The 15173-nt window shown below is 33.1% G+C and overlaps 1 protein-coding gene across 2 annotated transcripts; it reads right to left on the bottom strand.

Annotated features, from left to right (window-relative positions):
* LOC105798953 (transcription factor bHLH112) lies at positions 1-3307 on the bottom strand. Of its 2 annotated transcripts, none has more exons than XM_012629220.2 (7): positions 2975-3307; positions 2579-2885; positions 2098-2208; positions 1881-1946; positions 1709-1774; positions 658-705; positions 1-544 (listed from the first exon to the last, which is right to left on the bottom strand). In XM_012629220.2, exons 1-7 carry the CDS (start codon positions 3265-3267, stop codon positions 392-394), a joined length of 1044 nt encoding a protein of 347 aa, XP_012484674.1. In that variant the 5' UTR covers positions 3268-3307; the 3' UTR covers positions 1-391. The 2 variants fall into 2 exon arrangements, with proteins under 2 accessions (XP_012484674.1, XP_012484676.1); XM_012629222.2 differs by having other exon boundaries at positions 2579-2873.
* Positions 3308-15173: the final 11866 nt, after the last annotated feature.

Below are 15173 nucleotides of genomic sequence, written 5' to 3'. Positions count from 1 at the left end.
GAGAAAAAATTATAAAATCTTATTCAAGTGCCGGTTCAACTAATATCTTGACCGATTGTTAGTCTTACCAATCCAATCCAGTCCATACAAACAGTAGAAAACTCCAATGCAATAAATAATAATCCTTTTGTGTATTAATTTCCTCTCTTTACATTTCATTTGATACTTCAATGCAAATAGAAACGTTAACCAATCATAATTTTGCTAGACCTACATCAATTCTGCTTGTTATGCTGGCCCTGGAGTACTCCAGCGCTTTTTTTCCCTCTTCTTTCTGTTTTCTTTAGGGTTTTTTTTCTAAGTTCTCCATTATATTTTGCTGTTCTTATTCTATTACTACAGTATTTATTGTAAAACCCCTTTTAGCTTTTCTAATTGTCTTATCTTTTTCCTACCTCAAAGTTCCAACAAATGCTGGCGTCCAAAAATCAGCAGTGGTCTCATTAGCAACTGTGAATGTGGTGGAGATTGGCACCAAACATAACCCTCGGCTTCGTAGGTCTTGTTTTGACCCTTCTGTGTCTTTCAACCTATGATCAATACCCTGCAACAACAAAGAAGAACAAAAAAACCAGAAATTCATAGTAATTATTCGCACACTGAAAAAGTTTACCAGTTATCAGCATTGATCGAAGTCATTATTTTTTATATACGTACCTGTGGTATGGAAACAGCTGCTTGTTTCACATATGGAGTACTTAAAACCTGAAATTACATAAAAATTAACATAACTTTTTTCAATTCGTATGGAGATTTATTCGGATATATTTTATCTTATCAACTTTCTTCAAATTCTGAATCTTTAAAGGTATATTCTATTTCTATCAGTCATGTTTTTAGATGTTAAGTTGTTAGCTCAAATCTAACTTGTAGCATATTTAAAACATGAATATCAAATTATAAATATGTGTTCTTATCATATGGCCATAATTTGTTTATAAAATAGACCATGTTTATATAATTTAAGATTATTTCATTTTTTTTATCATATGAGATGCATATGTATTTTAAATTTGATCAAGGTATTTTAAAAATGTTTTATGTTGAGTTTGAGCTAACATTTAACTCTAATAGATAAACTGACATAAAAATAGGTATAATGATAAATATAGTCCTTAGCGTTTATATTTTTATCAATCTATCTCTTATTCTTTTTTTTTAGTTAAATTTGACCATTAACATTTCAAAAGAGTCAAGATTGTTTTTCTTTAATATGGATGTTGACTAAAATATTAAATTTTTAACGGTGTGACAACTCGTGTAACAATCCACATGCACTTCATACTAACATGACACTCTTTGTCTTCTATGTCACATTAACAAATAATTTAAAATTTATAAAAAAGTTTAAAATTAAAAAAAAGCATGAATTACACGTGAACTGTTATGTGAGTTACCATGCTTAAAATTTTTACATTTTAGTCAATATATTTGTTAAAGAATCAATTTGATTATTTTCAAAAGATTGATGATCGAATTTGACTTTTTTTAAAAAAGTTTGAGGTCAAATTTAACTAGCAAAAGAATAAGAACTAAATTGATAAAAAAATATAAACGTTGAGGGCTAAAAAATTATGCCTCAAAATATGGTTATGATATTTTGATAAATAAACTAAAAGGCTTTTTAAGTTTTAAGCCAATTTAAAATTTAGATCATAGTTTTTTATTGTATCTTGCAAGGGGATAAAACGAAGATAGAGGAACATACATTGACTTGATCGTGGAGGAACTTGATGTATTCAATAGTTTCATGGAGAACAGATGCTGTATCAGTCTGGGAAAAAGGAAAGGCGCACATTAAACCAAATGCCAACATAAAAAAAGTAAAGCTTTCGATTATGTGTTCTTTGAAATATCAAAAGAAAATTACAAAATTTCACCTTTCCAAAAGGTGAAACCAATTGCTGGAGTGCAGTGATTCGGTCCCCTAGCTTCTCTTTCCGGACCTGATAAAAATTGCTACTAATTTATCATCTAATTCTGTAAATAAATTACCGATTAAATATTAGTTGAATTGACATTGTTAGTGTTGTAGCAGCTGTGTTTAAGAGTATCATATTCTTTAAATAAACTATCATTAGCTTGGAGGGAAAGTACCTTAAAAGTTGGTAATGGCAATGGCGTTTCAATTCTTGGCCTCTTTAATGGAGGTTCACCACTTCCTTTCTTCATCACTGACGCTAAGTTTCGTACTTGTTTGGTATTAGTCTATAATACGAATCCATAACATAGAATAAATATTTCAAAATATGGTCAACAAACCCTAGCCCTGGATCCAAGGCAAGAACATGAAGTACTAATTTCCTGCATCTTATCAAATCTTGGGTCTAATTCTAGTTCTAGTCCTTGTACTATGAAAGAATTTTAAATTTAATTTGATCAGCTACTATTATAATGTTATTAGCAGACCCAAATTTAATTTAATTTAACTACAGTAACTAACTTTGTTATTGATTTGAGTCTGCTAATAATATTATAAAAAAATAGAGACCAGCTTATGTTCAAGTAGGAGGATTAAATATCAGATTTGAGCATAGTTAGGGACTAAAAACATAATTAGAGCTCAAACTCTAGTTACCTCTATCGTGGGGCGGGGGCAGTTAAGTTTATTTTCAAATGTTTGTAGAAGAACTTGTGATTGCGGTAAGGGTAAGCTACTGGGAAGCTGCTTCGGCAACGATGGCCTTACGAAAGGAGCTAGTTTTGGCCATGGAGGTGATAATATTCCATTAGCGTTTGCCCCATAAGTGGCACCGGCAGGCATATGGTTGATGGACCGGTTGTTGAAATTAAGTGAGTGTTGTTGAGCTTGAGCATCAGGTTCAAATAATAAACCTTGTAGCAGTGCTGAATCCATGGCTACAGGTTCTTGCCTGCAACTCAACCTTGAAATGAATTATCAACCAAGCATTTAATAATGGATTGTTCATAATCATATGGCAATTAATTTGTCATTATAATACATCAAACTTACTGAAAAGATTGGTTACAATCGGGTGTTGATGAAAGGTCAAAATCCATCATTTTTAAGGAAGAATCAATGAAAACACTGCTGCCATTATTATGAGAATCTGCAGCTTGCTGATGCTTTTCCTTGTTATTAGAAGACCTTGCCTCGATATCGTCCGCCATATTCGTAGCCCATCCGAAGCTAATTCCCAGGTCTGCGATCTCAGTAGGAGACGACGAAGGAAACCCTGAAAGCATGGTTTTCGACGACTTCCACCATGTCCCTTCACAAATTCCGGCATGCAATTCTTCTGCCATAGTAAAACTTGATTTTTTTTTTTTGTATTTTTTTTCTTGCCGTGCCTGAGAGCTCTTTCTCCTTGAGGGTAAATGTTATTTATATATTCGAAAGAAGCGTCTAAAATAGTCACTGTTAGTTAAATTACACAAATTAATTACTTTTTCATTTTCTCCCTAATGAAATACTAACTGTGCATTCCACATTATTGATTAATTTCCACCTAATTATCTTCTCATTTTCCAGGTCAGAAGGGTCTCTAAGCCATTCTTTCTCTCTCTTTTTTTTCTTTACTTAAAATTTAATTTCTTTTCTTTTCTTTTTTCATCTAAAAAATAAAGCCTAAAAAAAATTCCTTCCTCTCACGTAGCCACTACCGGCGCAACCTCCGACCCAAAAAATGGCATCAATCCACTTATCATCTTAATGTTTTGAACACAAATATGAGCTTAGATTTTCCAAAAAACTTCTAAGACTACCCAAAAAATTAGCCTAAAACTTTTAGCTTCTCCTTCTTTGATCTCTAACACCTACAATTTGATCGGACTCCGTTCAAGAAAACTGCTTCCTCACAATCTCTTTTGCAGCTCCATGACAAACAAGCTACCATTTAGTGACGACTAAAAAACTATCGTTAAAATCAAAATATCCATCGATACAAGTCTAAAACCCCAATATAGACGGTTAAAAGGGCTATTTCGGATGAAAAATTAATGTTGGCACATATAACATCGGTATACCCTTTAATCGTCAAAATACGTGACTATCGGAATAGGTTTAAAGGTCTATATTGCAGTTTGAGTGTCACTAAAGTAACAATTGTCTGTATAGGTACTGGATGCAATGTTGAATTGTTGATTTGGTAGTACTTGTCATTCGATAATTGAGAAAGATAATTGAGAGTAGGGAAGTGAGTGAGATGAAAGGATCTTGTGTGCAGATTTAAGCGTGGCGTCCAAGCTTATGCAACTATATAATAATTCAAACATTAATGAATCGAGAAATTCTTGATAAATAGAGCTAAGGTAGATGATAAACAAGTAAGGTCAAAACTCTACAAATCAATTGCATAAATTTTCTATCCTTTCACTCATCTTAGCAATATTTTTTAGGGTAAACTATTAAAATAGTCACTTTTGTTCTCCTCAAATTACATTTTAGTCACTTAAGTTTGAAATGTTACATTTTAGTCACTTACGTATCGTTTTGCTACGAAGTATTACTCTGCCATTAAGCTCCATTACCTCCCTAACGGCAATCCTACGTAGCAGCCCCAATGGGTTTTAAATGTCAACTTGGATGTCCAACTTGGATGAAAATATTTTTTCAGTCAAAATAGAAGAAAAAGAAGACGAACGATTTTTCTTTTCCAGTTCAAGGTGTAATTAATTTAAAATTTTTAATTAATTAAAATTGTTTAATTAAAAACCTATTCTTGTCCCAGTTGGGCATCCAAGTTGGCATTTAAAACCTATTTAGACTGCCACGTAGGATTGCCATTAGGGAGGTAACAAAGTTTAACGACAGAGTGGCCAATTCGTAACAAAAAGATAACGTAAGTGACTAAAATGTAACATTTCAAACATAAGTGAGTAAAATGTAATTTGAGGGAAACAAAAGTGACTATTTTGATAGTTTACCCTATTTTTTAAAGTATTAATTCATTTGATCCATAGTGCCCAACATATTTTCAAGTGAGAATTAAAATTTTCTTTTAGTGTGATCCAACCCTATATCTAAATACTTCTATAGATCACATGCAATTAGCACTTTAACCATATTCATCAATTAAGGAAAGGAAATACAATTATAACAATTTAGGAAAGGAAATACAATTACAGCGATTTTGATTATCCTTTTGTTTTTTCTGCCGAAGGATGACAAGCATGATATCTTTCAAAACGTGTGGTGCATATGCCCGTATGGCATGCTCAATGAGAAAATGATTAAAGAAGAAACTAAAAGATTTAAGCAATTCTATAGTTTTAATATGTAAACCCTTCAATTCAATTTAGGTGCATATCCCTCTTGGCCATTATGACTGCGATTTGGTGAGGTTGACATGGATGATTGACAGATTTATTTTAGGACATTGATTGAAATAACGATCATTCCTTGTCAGCTTAAGCTCAAACATGTTCTCCATCAATGTTTTCACTTTGTTTGTTCTACAATTAGGAGAAGTACTTTAATATTTTATTTTTATGGTCTTTAATTTATCACTTCACCTTAAAGTACTTTCTCTTCTTTCTTCTTTTTTTTTTTATTCTCATTTTTAGATTTTGTATGTTCATTAAATTTTGCGTGGTGTTCTTATGATTTCAATTCTTCTCCTTTTCCACTTATATTTCATGCTATCAAGGTTGGTTATCATGTATAATCTGGCGATCGGGTCTTGAGTCGTTTCGTCGACTTATCCTCACCAAATCGGCGAGATGTCTCTCCACCAGGTGTCAGTGATATTAGGCTGTTTAATTTTGGGTATAACTCTACTATATTATAAATTCACGATTTGATATACATATTTGTTGCGAGATCAATTTTTCTAAGAGAAGTCTTCTAGACATAGTCTCTCGGTGGGGAGTTTTGTCTCTCGTACTCTGTCGAGAGTTAGCATGCCTTGAGAACATGCTCCATAGGCCTAGTTCACAAAGTCGGGAGCACGTTGGTTGGTGGAATTGCAAGACTCAAGGAAGAGGTGACAGTATAGGGCAATGTTTTCAGAGCTGGGCTGATGGTTAAATCAACCAAGGCACTATTTCGTTAGTCCAACCAGTTTCGATTAAATAAATTACTAAAGGTTAAAAAAATATTTAAATAAAAAAATTGGTTCAACTGTTTTATTAATCAATTTTTCGCCCAATTCAACTGGTTCGTATCGATTCCCAAATCAACTAAATTGAGGTTGGTGGACTTGCAAGACTCAAAGGAGAGGTTGGTGGTTCGAAAACCCCTATTGAGGGGCAATATTTTAATTATTAGGGGATCAATTGCTGACCCAACGGACAACACTTTAAAGACTTCTCCTGAAAAAATTGGACGCCCTCAATAAGATTACAAAATCTTGAATTTATTGATTTTTTTAATTATTATTATTTTGAAATGAGCAAATCTCTTTTTTAATTGTCTTTAAGGTAATGAAAGTGGTAAGAAAAAAGGCAGAGAGGTTGACATCATTACACTTGGGAGAAAAAGAAATGGAAGATGGGTCAATCTGAATCTAATTGATCAAAGGACTTGGAAAAGTAATGGACCAAGATGGGGTTTGAGGACTTATACAAGGCAATGTTTGTTTTTAGGTCCCCATGATGGTAAAGTGGAGAAAAATGTACAATTTGGACCTACTTTTCTTCTTTTTCTTCTTTTCATAATTGCTAGACAAAAGTTTTCCCACCCTGGTTTCATTTTGTTTTTGTCCGCACTCTTCTTTGTCTCATTGTCCATTTAGGATTTAAATAACGGTTGTATCTATACAAAGGAAGGCCAACTGTTGATATTGACTTTAATTTTGTCTTTTGTTTCCTGTTATTTCGGGTTGTTTTGGGCCAGCTTTTTCATTTAACTTGTTTCCTTTCCCTAGGACTCGGCCCAGTATTCCCAAGGATCTGATTTCATTTTGTTTCTTGTTTCATATTAATAAATTCCAGTCGAATTATTCGACAATACACTTAGGGTGCGTTTGGTTCGCTGTATTGGATTAGAGGTATATTGGATTAGAGGTGTATTGGGATTAGAGGTGTATTGGATTAGAGGTGTAATAGCTAATCCACTGTTTGGTTGAATGTAATGGAATAGAGGCGTAATAGTAATCTTGTGTTTGGTTGAATGGAATAGAGGTGTAATAGCATAATGGAAAAAACTAAAATGACTAGAATACTCTTAGCATAAAATTGTTTTGGTAAATAATTATTGTTATTGTTATTTAAATTTTAATAAGATTATTATTATCAAGAATAAATATTTTAATCATATTTAAACATAATTATAATTAAATATATTTTAATTAAAATATATAATTTAATAAAATTCTTATAATTAGCGAAAATTGTTTTGGTAAATGATTATTGTTAATGTTATTTAAATTTTAATAAGATTATTATTATCAAGAATAAATATTTTAATTATATTTAAACATAATTATTATTAAATATATTTTAATTAAAATATATAATTTAATAAAATTCTTATAATTAGCAAAAATTTGTTATTGTTATTTAAATTTTAATAAGATTATTAATATCAATAATAAATAATTTAATCATATTTAAACATAATTATTATTAAATACATTATAATTTTGGTATATAATTTAATAAAATTCTTAATAATTCATATTCTTATATGAATTTACTCAAATCATAATATATGATACTAAATGAAAATTTGAAATAATTAATATTAAATATATTTTAATTAAAATATATGATTTAATACAATTTAAAATAATTATTATTAAATATAATTTCATAAAATGTTCTTATGAATTTATAAAATAAAAATATAACTTGAGAATTATTTTCGCATAAACATAATTAACTTATACTAAGAAAAGTTAGATGAAAATGAAATTGTACATCATAATCCATATGTTATATAGTTTTACAACATCAAAAGTTTGAACATTGATATTTAATGGTGAGAAAGAAATCTTCCGACCCATTCCAATCGCACAAATGAAGGTAAACTAAAGAAAACGATCATTTGATTTGGATGATCGGAATTTTACTCAAAGCATCATACCGATCGTCGGTTAAACCTTCAATTGACCATAAGGTGAATATAAATTTGAAGCTTTCTCTTCCATCTTCTCTTCGACTTCTGTTGAACTACCACCTCTGAGGCAATACTCCTCTCGATTTTATCGCCAACGGCTGAATTTTTCCCCAACAAGGTGGCGCCTCCTCAAATGAAGAATACACATCATCACGAGCATCGATTTCTTCTTTCTCTTGTTTGAAGATGAGGAACCCCTTGGTCTCTATCTCCTCATGGATCCGTATTCGAAACATCCATGTCGTCTAAAGAGACGTCGACTTAATCATAGAATGTGTTTCTCTCTTCATTCATATCTCAGAGTCGTTCATCCTCGCATGTATTTCTTCAAGAACATCAAGAATTGCTTGAGCGTCTTTCCCAATCCCCGATCTCTTGCGTATATGGCGAAAGTGGTTGTAGTAAGGAAAGAACGATGTCTGAATCGAGAGGCTTTTTGTGACTCTAAAAAATGAGGAAATCATATTAGTCCATGTGTTTTGTAAAAAATAAATAAATACTTGAAATACATTTTACCTTAACATAGGATTCTAAATCGCATCTTCAAGAACAACGAGTAGCTTATGCTCGTCCCAACCAAAACCATTGTTGTTCTGACCATTAAGCATGTTGTAGACGATTGACCATTCCCTTTTTAGGCACCTAATCCGAGATTCAATATTTGGTCTCGCCTTCAACATTGCTCTTGGTAAAGCCTTTTCTAGCATTTTCTCTAGCTCGTTCAAATAACCGCTTTGAACCCGATCGACATTAAATGTTCCTACATTGTGCAAATCCACCATGCAAGAAACCAAGGTCGCATCCTCTTCGAACCCATTTTCTTTTGCTCCTCGAGAAGCTTGAGAAGAAGCACCGTTGGTGGAACACGACATATTGTTCTTAAGAAATAAAAACAAATTAACATTATTTACTATTTTGAATATCATGAATCAAAAGGTGAACAGTTTATAATATTATATCGGTAGTTCAATACTAAATTTATAACACATGTTGAATGAAAAGATAATTAAATTATAATTCAACAAAGTTTAGTACAATATGTAATTTTAATAAAAACCACCAAAGTTTAATAAACTAGATACATAAAATAACATCAACAAATCAATTCAAACTCAATTTGTCCCTAAACCTAACTAATTTCTAGATGCTTGCCATTCATCGAACATTTGGTTGGCTAGTTCCATCCTCCAAGTAGCCTAAGCATCCGATGGATGAATATTTGTGATATTCGGTTCATCGTCATCCACCACATTAGTAGGTAATCCTTCTCCCACCTCCGCTTCAATGGGATCAATACTCATATGGGTTCGAATAAAATTATGGAGCAAACAACATGCAATAATAATTCTATTGTGCACCCTTACAGGATAAAACGATGGACTCCTAAGTATTCCCCATCTAAGTTTTAATAAGTCAAGCATCTTTCAATGACATTACGTCTTTGAGGCATGTTTCATATTAAAAACTCTTGGAGAACTTGGTGATAACCCCGACGCCACTCGTTCAGATGATATCATTTGTCCTCTAAATGGTGCAAGAAATCCTCACAATTTGTGTATCCAAGATCAATTAGATAATAACAACCTATAAAATAATTTTTTTAAAAATTGATTAATTCAGCAAACAAAGTTTTATCTTAATGAATAATTCAAATTAGACTAACTATACACTGTACCATGAGGAACTTTTAGTCCATGTCTTCTACTAATGGCATCTCAAGCACCCGTCCATCGGCAATCGAACCTTCCCAACCAGAAGAACATAAACAAATTGCATCTCGTGTACAAACACCTAGCATATTTGTTGCTATGTCACCTTTTCGGGTTCGATATCTAGGTTTATCAATTGTTGGCACCCTAATCTTGATGTGGGTTCCATCAAGAGCACCTAAGCAATTCTATATCACATGATATAAAACCTTGAGTTAGAATACTAATTTAAATCTAAGTCAACTAAATGTTGTACAAGATATATATAAAACTCAGTCTAATACCTTAAACCATTTCCACCTTGTGTCAGATGAATCGGCTGTAATTGGCTCCGGCTTTTTAAATAAGACATCTTGTAAGCGTATGATAGCATTTAAAACACCGTGAAATGCTCGCTTACGCTTCCGGACCTTCTAAAGTGATGCTTAATAACTCGATTTTTCGGTGATGGGAGATGATATGTAAAACATTGCTACTTGCTCATCAACAAGCATGAACCTTGACGACTTCAATCCCCCTATCGATTCTAACATCTCACATAGTTTAAAAAAGGCAGTTCTATTCATCCTAACTTGTTCAATACAAGTCTCGTCACTAGCATATACAAGCCTCTTCACATAATCCCGTTGTGCATAAAAATCTAAGGTATAGGACCTAATCATTGGTCTATAAGTATGTAGGCTAGGTTGGCACCCATTCTAAATAAGAACCAAATCGCAATTCTATAAATTTCCAACCATATTGTCAATGCAGCACCAATTCTTTTACGCCTCACACTTTGTGCAATTAAGGGCAGACGAGCCATTACTGCACCATATTAAAATTAGAACTCAGTATCAATCCCCTCACACTTTAGAGATGCAAATTTATGAACATCGAACATTTTAGAGCAATGTATATGAATATGCTAGTTCAGAGCCCAATAAAATACATGACAAAACTCATTCTTATGGCCTAATCAAAATAACAACAAGCTTTGCACATTTCTCTAAGGATAAACTCACTTGGCTGGAGTGTTAAGTGAGATATGCATGCATGCATTATATTGTGATAAACGTAATTTTGTAGCTAAAAATTATTTCTAAGTTTGGAAAGGATGAGGAACTCTGCTAGAGAACATGACTATTTATACATTACAATCTTTGAACTAGTCTATGTTTTTTCATTTTCATGGAGCAAATGAAAGTCTTACCAAGTCTATTGCATTATTATTATTTTAAAATCGATGAATTATCTTCAACTACTACCTCGGTCTCTTCACCTAATCCCACTTCCTATGCTTACATCAAGATCTTTTCATGGAATTAGTCAATTCATCAATTAAATTATGTCTTATGCAAGACTTAATACAACTTGATCCATTCAAGGTTGACTTTAGCAGTATCCAAGGTTGCTAACGCACTTCGTGCCATATAAAATGTAATTTAAGTAATGTTAACACGTCCAAAGTTGACTACATTTTGCCATTTGGCGTTGTTCAAACATAATCCTTCATTCAAATACGAATTTGCATATTTTACCGTCATTCTTACGATAGGATGTCGGCTCGTAAGGATTTTCATGCATGCAAGACTGTATGAACGATATATTTACCTCTATTTTATTGTAACAACGAATTCGAGAAATTGTGTTTCCGTGCCCGCTTATTAACCACCTTTGGGATCTATTAATTAATTCAAATAAAATAGCAGATTGAGTTAAGAAGTATTTGCAGAAAGGACCTTAGAAAGATTCAATACTTGTGGTTTTATGAACCGCTCAACCTAAAGATATACATGGACACCTAATCCAGTTCAAAACTTAAGCTAGAAAGTGGAAACACCATAATTGGATTTTTTAAGTCAATAGAGTATTTAGAGAACAAAGAAGACCGGTTCCATTGCAATGTATAATGGGACATAGTGATCAAGAATGAGTCATTCACATTTCTTTAGAAAACAAGAATTCATTACTGACCTTGGCAAATCTTTCATCTGCTTCCATTTTTAAAATGGAATTAAAGAATGAAAATGATAATGGACTGCATTAGTGGCTAGAATCTATAAATAGACATGCTTTCAACTAGATTTCTCACCCTCATAAACTAACAATTCTTAGAAGAATCTAATCGAGCTTAGGTTTGGTACTTAATGATACTAAAGATGGTGGTGTGTTCTTTAGTTCTTTGTTTTCTTTGAAACTTTATCTTTGCAATATATTTCAGGGCTCAACATTCCAGGAATTACATCCAACCAAGTAGGATCAATGGTCACTCCAGCCAATGTTCAACAAATACCAGGACTTAACACTCTTGGCATATCTAAGCATACCAGTACAATGCTGTGTGATGTGGTGCAGGAAAGTGAAATACCCGATCGGCCGGGGGTCGGAACAAAAGCAAAACCAGTAAACCTCAACAGAGCAAAGGTAATAATGATAGCAAAGTTCTCACAAAATAACCAAAATAAATAAATAAATAGAAATTCACAAAGACCATCTCGACAGAAGAAGAAAGTGAATATAAAATCCCATTTCTTGGAATAAATTGATAGCCAAAGATATCGCATTAAGCTATTAAAGAAATCTTGAAAACAAAAATCCCAATTCTTTTTCTTTGGCTCAAGAAGAAAACCCCATCCATAGATTCTTAAACTTTTAATAGAAAACCCTTCTAAAATCACGAGTTCGAATAATACTGCATTTAGCCAAGCAGAGAAAAGAATCATTTATATGAAAGCTACTGGCTTTACTACTACTTTGCGAAATCTAGGCTTTGAATAGGCTTTGAACCAAACCAAACATGGGGATGGAAAGATACAGTGAAGAAGAACTTACCGAAACAATGGGGCGGAGACCTGAGACGGTGGAGGGTGGAGGTGAATTTGCTCGCAGGTTCTCTTTGATGTTGGGAGGGAGAGGCTGGAGATGGATTTCAAGTTGGGAGGGCAAATTAGGGTGTGAGATGTAAAACGGCTGTAAACTGAGGAGAAGGCAGGGATTGAAAAACAGAGAATTTCGGGGATTAGGAAAGTAACGGATTAGAGGGGGATTAGTAATACATTGAACCAAACGGCAGATTAGAGAGGGATTAGGTGGGGCCCACTGATTAGGGGTGTATTGGCTATGCCAATACACCAAACCAAACATGGTCTTACATTGCAACAAACGTCATAAAAGAGAAGGAAAGTGATTCTTATTTAGTAATGTTCACACTTTACAACAAATTATTAAAACAAAATGTATTTAAGATTAATTTAAGGGTTAATGTAATTTTTGTTCCTTAAATTTAGTAATTAAGTTTACTTGGGTATTTATATATTTTTACTTGGTAATTGAATTTGACAATTATGTGGTATAATATTACTGTGCCACTTCATTAATCTTTTAGATATTTTTCCAAGTTCAGCTGCAAAAATAAACATTATGGGTGTGTTTGTTTCACATAAAATGACTCGTGAAAAATATTTTCTGCATTTTCCTATGTCTATTTCATAGGAAATGGCTTGGTCAATGGAAAATAATTTGTATGTCAATGGAATGTAAGCTTTTTTTTTTCCTAAAAAATTACTTACCCTCTTAAAAAGCGTAAGTCATTTTCTGGAAAATAACCTCTTTGTAAGTAATTTTTTTAATATATAAATTAGCTTGAATCAAGTCTAATATTATTATATTAATAATATGTTTTAAAATTTTAATTTTGGATCATACCAGAGGCAAAATCAGCGGATGGTGCAATCTTTGGTTGTCATAAGGAAGAAAGATGATATTTATTAAATTAGTCTTACAGTCTATACCTAGCTATGTTATGTCTTGTTTTCTTCTGCCAAAGACTTTCTATGAGGATATTGAAGCAACCTTTAGTCGATATTGGTGGTAGAAATCTCATCGAATAATGGCATTCATTGGTGTAAATGGGAGGATTTATGTGACCTGAAGGAAGGGGGTGGTTTGGGTTTCGGTAGATAGCAAAATTTAACATTGCACTTCTTGCTAAGTAGGGCTGGAGGCTTATGTGTAATTTGACATCTTTAATAGTACGAGTTTTGCAATCTAAATATTATGTGAATAGTGATTTTATGAGAGCTTATTTAAAGAGTCAACCTTCGGCTATTTGGAGGAGTCTCTGGGCTGCCAAGGGTCTTTTGATGCAGGGATGTACTTGGTATGTTAGGACTGACGAGTAGATTCCAAATTTCAATTTGGGACGCTGCTTAGTTGCCTTGTAACTCCCCTAACCCATATCCGTCGTCAGAATAGGGTTACGAAGCATTACCGTACAAACGAAACATTAATTCATTCATTTCATACATCAATGCAAACATAAATTTAATTACATTCAATCATATGCATAGCGTCATTTAATTGAGCCCTCAAGGCCCTAAAAATACTTTAGAAACAATCTGGGACTAAATTGGAAACATTTGGAAAGTTTAAGAAAAAGTTAGAAAATTTGGACTGTAGGGATCACACGGTCCCGTGTCTCAGGTTGTGTAACAATCGAAATAGGGACACATGGCTGTGTTCTAGCCCGTGACCTCACTCATGTAACTCTCTAAGTAGGGTCACACGGCCATGTCACATGCCTGTATGTCAGGCCATGTAACTCTCGAAATAGCTTCACACCCCCATATGACAGGCTGTGTGCTACTTGACTTGCATGCAATAGAACCTACAAGGGACACACGGCCGTGTCGCCAAGCCGTGTGTTATACACAGCTGAGTCACAAACCGCGTCTCGGGTTGTGTGGACCCAAAATGAACCTTAAACAACAAGTTTACCATTTCAAGCTTACTTGGGTCCTAAACAAACCATTTAACAGCCAAAACACCTATTCAAAGTGACATTGAACAAGCCAAAAACATGTCAAATCAACATCCTAAGTGCCTAACCAATGTATCCTTATTGATACCACAAATATATACAATTATTCATCAAAATAAAACATCAAACACAACTTATCAAATCATCCATTCTAATACCTAACCAATATACCTATCATAGGTACCTCAATCACAACATATTATTGACACATATTATTCATATTTGCATTAGAACCTTACCTCAATCACATACATTATATAAGTTGGCAATTTATACATAATATCATACTTAGCATTTTACTTATTCCAAAACATTAATAATAACAACACAAAAGGCTATTACATGCCATATAATCAGAAACAAACGTTCCAAAAACTATCGAATTAAGCTGGATAGTGTGACTTGAGTGTTGGCCCGATCGTCCAACCTTCCGAGTATCTACAAGAATAGTAAATAACACAAGTAAGCTCAATGAAGCTTAGTAAGTTCGACATATTAAAATGATAAATCTTACCGAAGTAAGTACAACAATTCAAATAATAATAAGCCAACCATGAATGTTTCTTGTCATTCACAACCTGAACCGATAAATCACCAACATTCAATTCAATACTCAACACATATAGCAATTCTATCAAAATCA

The sequence above is a fragment of the Gossypium raimondii genome, chromosome 9 (assembly GCF_025698545.1).
Source record: "Gossypium raimondii isolate GPD5lz chromosome 9, ASM2569854v1, whole genome shotgun sequence".
Taxonomy (NCBI): Eukaryota; Viridiplantae; Streptophyta; class Magnoliopsida; order Malvales; family Malvaceae; genus Gossypium; species Gossypium raimondii.
The sequence above is the reverse complement of the archived record's forward strand: the minus strand, read 5'-3'. Positions and strand labels throughout refer to the sequence as shown.